The 8,239-nt window shown below is 36.2% G+C and overlaps 1 protein-coding gene across 8 annotated transcripts in view; it reads right to left on the bottom strand.

Annotated features, from left to right (window-relative positions):
- Positions 1-530: 530 nt before the first annotated feature.
- LOC127870863 (tyrosyl-DNA phosphodiesterase 1-like) overlaps positions 531-8,239 on the bottom strand; it is a 43,434-nt gene continuing 35,725 nt past the window's right edge. For all 8 annotated transcript variants that reach the window (XM_052413414.1, XM_052413412.1, XM_052413420.1 and 5 more), the window contains exons 13-16: positions 4,673-4,780; positions 3,635-3,737; positions 3,180-3,285; positions 531-1,165 (exon numbers count right to left, since the gene is read on the bottom strand). In XM_052413414.1, coding sequence (XP_052269374.1) covers positions 1,086-1,165; positions 3,180-3,285; positions 3,635-3,737; positions 4,673-4,780 — 397 coding nt within the window. In that variant the 3' untranslated portion in view covers positions 531-1,085. The remainder of the gene's footprint in view (positions 1,166-3,179; positions 3,286-3,634; positions 3,738-4,672; positions 4,781-8,239) is intronic.

Below are 8,239 nucleotides of genomic sequence, written 5' to 3'. Positions count from 1 at the left end.
TCGATCTTTGAAGAAATCACGAAATCGTATTTTTCAGATGATAATTGGATCAAAGTCAATATTTATAGTGAAAATAATGTATTCTTAATGAATAAGTTAAACATATATCAAAATTCGAAGTTTGAAAAAAATAAAATGCATCTCTCGGAAATAAGCGATCATTGAAGATCGGCAATGATCGTAAAATAAATCGCGGGAAATCATTAGAGGTGCGCTACCTTAACAAAAATATATAATTTGACAGGTCAGATAATTATGTCCATTTGAAGCTTATTACTTCCCTTGGATTTGTTTTTTCGACCCTGTGACCTAGTTTTTGACCCGGCATTACCCATATTGAATTTCACCTAGATATTGTCTAGATACAAATTCTGACCAAGTTTCGTAAAGATTGGATGAAAACTATTTGAATAAGAGGGCGGACACGAAAAGTGTGACAGACTGACAGACAGACAGACTTACAGACAGACAGTGTGAAAACTATATACCCCCTTTTCTTCGAAAGGGGGCATCAAAATCCTAACCCAAAGTTACCAGTTTTACTTTATTGCAATATTTTACAGCAGTTTAATACAAATGAGACAAATGCACGAGTAACTAAACACAATTTATGTACAAGCTATGCATATTCTTCACTAACATATCAATTTCATTTTGTTAATGCATATAGCTTTCTTATGGTTTCATACCTCTACAAGCATTTTTGTGTTATGAGTGAGCGCAAAAATCTTGAAGACTGACAGAAGGACAGACATACATTGGCATAACTGAATACCCCCCCTCCCCATTGAAAACGGGGGCATGACAACAATTTTCAGTACTAAGCAGTCACATAACAGCTCTCAAACAGCCTAAATCTTGCATAATGAAGATGTTTGCAGAGAATTATTAAAATAATACTTAAAATAATACCTGTTTCTGCACTATTTGTTCTGGATTCAAACAATTAAGTTTAAAATCTCTGACACAGACAGGAAGGAGAAATCAACTTTGTTGTTTTGAAACACACAATGTAAATTCAATTTCAGTTTCAATGAATACACCACAACCATGCAATATTTGCACTCCACTAGGAGATCAAAGTTTCATTTGGAGAAGGGGCACCACACATTGCCATTGGTGTCAGGAAGGTTCATGTACGGAATGTCCCACATCCACGGGCGGTCTGGAAAAAGAACATTGAAATACTAAAAAATTTAATTCTTTTTAATACATATTTAAATTAGGATACTTAGCACTAGTTTTCACCATGTGCAAAAAGGTAATATTTTAAAAAATCAAGCAATTTATGTAGTTAGTCTGTAAAAGCTATACATAGTTTATGTCAGTTTGTGTACTTTTATATGTGCTATTAATAAGCAAATGTTTACTTGTAGTGTCCATCATATGTAAGTTGAAAAAGCTATTCAAAGTTCTCTGTCAAACCGGATTAGGTCAATAATCCGCTGGCAACCAAAAGCTACACCATGTGCTCATAACTAGTATCAAGAGAATCAAATCAAACAGGAACCACTCATCTTGTGATTTCAAGCCCCAGTTTGTAGAATATAATTAAATACAAAAGCACCGCATAACGGGTGCTATGCTCGGCTGTGAAAGCTTTTTTTTTAGAGGTCACAGTGACCTTGACCTTTGACCTAGAGACCCAAAAATGGGTGTGGCGTGTAGAACTCATCAAGCTGCAGCTAGATGTGAAGTTTCAAAGTTGTAGGTAGATGCCGTTTGATTTTAGAGCCAATGTTAAAAACCTTAACAAAATATTAAGGTTTTAACACTACGCGGACGACATGACGACGGACACGGACATGACGAGCTGAAAATAACTTGGGTTTTCTCCGAAAACAGCTAAGCTAAAAATGCTTTCACATTTTAATAAATTCTAATGGACGCTAATCATGTTTATTTTACTGACAGATATTATTACAATTTCACAATTTTTAAGAAATGCACTACTATACTCATGAACCTGGAACAAAGCTGTCTGATAAAACATAGGGAAGTAACCTGTTATTCTTCATATGTTTGAAAATGCTTGCAACCAACTGATTTCACACAATATATAAAAGCAAACAATTAAACTCAAAAATAACTCTTAAAGACGAGAAATTCTAAATTGTAGCCATCACTTTTATACCAAACACCAACTAATGATCTAAACTGGGAACACCGTCTTTAAATGGTCAATGCAAAGGATTGGGGGTTTAAACTGGTTTGAGGGCTAGCCAAAAACGTGTCTAAAACCATTTAAATCAATGTTACCATACAAACAAAACACGAAAACACAAATACCCAGCTGTGATGAGTGAATATGATAACATATACAACATTTTTATGCTTGAGCTGAACTGCATTCACACCACATGTAGTTCCAAGACTTTAATTTATTGCATGGGGCATCATCAGCAATCAATGTATACAAACTGTTTTATTAAAAGTTACCAAAATGTTGTTACACTCTGCTAAAAAACTGGAGCTTGTGACGGTAGTGATAATTCTGACGCCACATGATGTGATATGTGGCAACATGCCAGCTTTAGTCATTAAGTTATAGAAAGTTAGGAATTCAAAGTTGAACAAGAGCTGTACCAACACAGAAAGCTCTACTATTAATCCATGTTGATAGTATAATGTACGTTTCCGATAGAATACCTGTTGCAGAGTTATATTAAGATAACCATATTCACCTTAACCAAGTTTCTGTAAAGACAGTGATATCAAGAAGTCTCATGTTTGCCTTAACCAAGTTTCCAGTGATATCGAGAAGTTGCATTTTAACCTTAACCAAGTCTCTACGTACAAATAGGTGAAATTATTGGTAAATTGCAGGTCAGAATGATGGAACTTGGTCAGTGACCTCACACAGTGACCATAATCACATATGTGAAGATTCAAATGAATACCTGTAGTAGGAACAGTGATGTGATGATGTTACAGTTCAACCTTAACCAGAGCATAACGTCAGCATCAATATTTAGAGAATAGTATGGCTCAACTATAGGGTATATGGTTTAGCTAAAAACTAGCATAACATTTAGCAATTTTAACATATTATCATAAAAATTGCACGAGTACAATTTATGCATTCATGAATATTGTGAATACACTGTACTCTTAAATGTATGAGTCTACTTTGTAGCATGGGGTATAACTATACACTAGACAATCAGCAGGATACTCACCCCTCTTGTCGTACAAGGTCACTGGAAGATCATATGGCAGTGGAAAGCTGCCCTCCTTAATAGCCGTCTCTATGTCACTGGTAACAGCAAATGTCTCCTCATCATCCTTCAAGAGACACATCTAACAGTTAACCTACTTACACTTTTCTTGGATAAGCTGGTTTACCAGTAAAAAGGTGCACGTCTTTATGCCTGTAACTAACAGACAACCTATTTAAATCAAGGTAGTGGAAGGGTGGATATTGAAATAATTTCATAAAAAAGCCCAAACTGTACAGCTGGGTTTTGAATTAAATCCTCAGATTTGAAGTCCTGATCTGTACCAAGTGATCTATTTAGATCATATTGTGTAAATGCTTCATTGGTATAAGAAATACTGTAAAAAAAACTATAATTGTAATGTTTTAAAAACTTGTTTAATGGCCCTTACACTTAAAGGTGAGTTCAGAACTTACAAAAAACTTTGGCAGAAAGAGGACACCGATCTCATAAGATCTGATCATGAGTTGTGTCCCCTGTTTCTCCAACGCTCCCCAGGCTGCCTTGGATAGATTAGCACTGTCAATGAAATAAAAGAAGAAGGTTTTCATACCATATTTGTATATAACAAGAGATTGTTTCTCAGATACACAATGCCCCCTATTGTTCCGCTTTGAAATAAAATTTCAATATATCATTTGGCAGGTTTAAAAATTATCTCCCATTTAAAGCTTATTACTTCCCTTGGATTGTATTTTTTTAACTTTTGACCTTGAAGGATGACCTTGACCTTTCACCACTCAAAATGTGCAGGTCCGTGATATACACATGCATGTCAAATATCAAGTTGCTATCTTCAATGTTGCAAAAGTTATGGCCAATGTTAAAGTTTTCGGACAGACTGACGGACAGACAGACAGTTCATATGCTATATATGCCACCCTACCGGGGGCATAAAAAGATACTTCAAACAATACTAAATAGAATATTAGTAATATAACGGTCTCATGCATATTAATATTTTTAATTTTCAAAGAAATATTTAATATTTAGTTTTCATCTTTACAACTATCACACTATAAAATATTATTTCAGTAACCCGCATCACAAGTTTTGGGGCTAATAAAGGGCCATATCTCAAATTATGTCGCAAAAAATTCCAAATCAAATCAAAAGGCATGCAGTTCAAATGCTAGTTAACATGCTTGTTACTGTTTCATCCCTCATGTAACTATACTCTTTCGGTTACACAATAATCTGACAGGCTGAAGTACGGACATACAAGATGGGGCATACAAAGTTGTAGTCATATTGAATTTTTTTAATATAATGTGCTTACATGAAGTGATTAGCTACTTTGTAAATTAAAACAGCGAGTGAACCCTTGAAATTGACGCAGTTCACGTGACATAGCACGGTTGCCTTCACCCTGAGTCAAAATTCATGCTAGAATAAATTTGTATACATTGTTTTATATAAATAAATATCTAAAACCAGAAGGTTGTCAAGGTTACCTGGTGACAGCAAACCACGCAGCACTGGAGCCCTGTTGCATGGGGCGGACGTACGTCTTGATGTGGGGCATGGCACGACTACGACCTCGACCTTCACTCCTCCACACACTGAAATATGAGGGGACACTCTGAGTACATATGTGTGCATTCAGTTTAAGAATGCAAATCATCAACGTAAAGGGATAGAATCAATATTTTCATAAAAATATGTGCAAATGAAGGTATGTTAAGTGTTTCCAATTTATATTGTGATGTTAAATTTGCATCAAAAACAATATCATATGCTTTGAAGTATTTATCAAGAAAAGTAAATGTCAGGACAGTGTTCTTTGGATTGATTTATTGATTTATTGAAAGTATTTATTTTGCCTATATGTTTCTGTATTTTACTACCTATCATAAGGGGAATAAAGCACAAGAATGTTCAGAGAACCCTGTGACAAAAGAAGTTTATTAAAAGAAATAAAATTTCAGTTCTGACATTCATGTTTACTGCTTTGCAGCGGTTGCACATATGTATGACATTAAAGCTGCATTGACCAAAGTTATTTAGTTGTTCGCATATGTATGTTAAAAGATTTAATTTATATCTACCAATATTCTAACTATTTCTTAATTTCTCTCCCTTGCTTTTGCATTAAATTCATTGAAATCTGATTATATGGGACAAGCTCTAAGAAAAAAGGACTTAATGCATGTGGGTTACATGTCATCCCAGTCCTCATAGGCTAATCAGGGAAGACAATATCTGAGTTAACTGGATTTGGCTAGGAAAAGACTTCCTTTTAAAGAACAAGGGCTGTTTGTAAAACATGCATGCCCCCCATTTGGGCTCTCCGTTGTAGTGACAGCTATTGTGTGAATATGTTTTTTGTCACTGTGACCTTGACCTTTGACCTAGTGACCTGAAAATCTATAGGGGTCATCTGCCAGTCAAGATCAATGTACCTATGAAGTGTCATGATCCTAGCCATAAGCGTTCTTGAGTTATCATCCAGAAACCATTTTACTATTTCGGGTCATCGTGACCTTGACCTTTGACCAAGTGACCTGAAAATCAATAGGGGTCATCTGCGAGTCATGATCAATGTACCTATGAAGTTTTATGATCGTAGCCATTAGCGTTCTTGAGTTATCATCCGGAAACCATTTTACTATTTCAGGTCACCGTGACCTTGACCTTTGATATAGTGACCTGAAAATCAATAGGGGTCATCTGCGAGTCATGATCAATCAACCTATCAAGTTTCATGATCCTAGGCATAAGCGTTCTTGAGTTATCATCCGGAAACCATTTTACTATTTTGGGTCACCGTGCCCTTGACCTTTGATATAGTGACCTGAAAATCAAAAGGAGTCATCTGCCAGTCATGATCAATGTACCTATGAAGTTTCATGATCCTAGGAATAAGCGTTCTTGAGTTATCATCCGGAAACCATTTTACTACTTCGGGTCACCGTGATCTTGACCTTTGACCTAGTGACGTGAAAATCAATAGGGGTCATCTGCCAGCCATTATCAATCTACCTATGAAGTTTCATGATCCTAGGCATAAGTGTTCTTGAGTTATCATCCAGAAACCATTTTACTATTTCGGGTCACTGTGACCTTGACCTTTGACCTAGTGACCTGAAAATCAATAGGGGTCATCTGCGAGTCATGATCAATCTACCTATCAAGTTTCATGATCCTAGGCCTAAGCGTTCTTGAGTTATCATCCGGAAATCATTTTACTATTTTGGGTCACTGTGACCTTGACCTTTGACCTAGTGACCTGAAAATCAATAGGGGTCATCTGCAAGTCATGATCAATCTACCTATCAAGTTTCATGATCCTAGGCATAAGTGTTCTTGAGTTATCATCCGGAAACCATTTTACTATTTTGGGTCACCTTGACCTTTGACCTAGTGACATCAAAATCAATAGGGGTCATCTGCGAGTCATGATCAATGTACCTATGAAGTTTCATGATCCTAGGCCCAAGCGTTCTTGAGTTATCATCCGGAAACCACCTGGTGGACGGACCGACAGACCAACGGACCGACAGACCGACATGAGCAAAGCAATATACCCCCTCTTCTTCTAAGGGGGGCATAAAAATACCATAAAAGCGGCGAGTATTGTCCCTCATTAGTCTACACAGACTGCAAGAACATGCATTAAGCCTCATTTTCCAAGAGCGCAGCTTATATATTTTGTGCCGTTGTCTTCAGTATAAACAAAGAGAAACCATGCAGATATGTCTTTTTCTGTTATTGCTTACCTAATATGTAAGTTGTAATCTGTACTTATCATACAAGTAATGATTAAGTACGGAAATATTGCTGGTAGTGTTTGTGATGGTTGTTTCTTTGATTTTAAAAAATAACAACAGAAAATGATGGGATTTATAGTTTCTTCACAAAGGCGCATGGTTTCAATAAGCTTAAGAAGTTAAGACTAGTAAAGTCTGTTGCAATTCTTTTAACTTAATGCTTTACATTTCCCAAAATCCATCCTACAGGTTAATGCATTGTAACTACCCGGTAATTTATAATGGTGTATTGAAACAGTCTCCACACTTTCCAAGCATTAGTAAAAATCATATACTTTGATCAACATTATATAGCCTGCATCATGCAAAAATGTGTCTAACGCCATATGCAGCCAGGGTAGCTCCAGTCATGCCTAATTATGAGTGCAGTCTGGTCTGTAGCTACACTGTCCAGTGTGTCCACTATAAAGTCACAGAATATTTCCAATTTAGCTCATGAGCAAACTGACTGAATTTGCAGGCTGGTTTGTAGCTACAATGGCTGCATATGGAAGAAGACCCATTTAACCCATTACACAGAACAAATTGTTTGTTGCTATCATTGTTTATGTATCACCCATTTGTTTGTTGCTGTCATTGTTTATGTATCACCCATTTGTTTGTTGCTTGTTGCTATCATTGTTTATGTATCACCCATTTGTTTGTTGCTTGTTGCTGTCATTGTTTATGTATCACCCATATGTTTGTTGCTATCGTTTTTATGTATCACCCATTTGTTTTTTGCTATAATTGTTTATGTATTACCCATTTGTTTGTTCAGTGGGGGTAATCACGTGACAAACAAGATGGCGACGTCTATGCAGAGGCAGGTATTTTTATACCCTGTATTACTTGTATTATTATTTTTATTCCGCTCACTTTCCAGCCATATTAGGAAGAGAGTTACTGGCTTTTATTTCAGAGTAATATTCACTCTATATCTCGACTTTACTCTAGCGAAATTTCTTAGCGGTATGACCTAATTAGGGCTCCACTATGAAAATTTGCGCGGAGTTAAGTCGAGATATTAAGCGAATTTTAATACGAAATAAACGCTAATCACCTTTTTACTGAAATGGCTGGAAAGTGAGCGTCTTTTAAAACGTATAAAACGGCGAAAAATAACCATCTCAGTATGGACGTCGCCATCTTGACTATCACGTGATTACCCCCTCTGTTGTTGCTATCATTGTTTATGTATGACCCATTTGTTTGTTGCTATCATTGTTATGTATCACCCATTTGTTTGTTGCTATCATTGTTTATGTACCA

The sequence above is a fragment of the Dreissena polymorpha genome, chromosome 3 (assembly GCF_020536995.1).
Source record: "Dreissena polymorpha isolate Duluth1 chromosome 3, UMN_Dpol_1.0, whole genome shotgun sequence".
Classification (NCBI taxonomy): Eukaryota; Metazoa; Mollusca; class Bivalvia; order Myida; family Dreissenidae; genus Dreissena; species Dreissena polymorpha.
The sequence above is the reverse complement of the archived record's forward strand: the minus strand, read 5'-3'. Positions and strand labels throughout refer to the sequence as shown.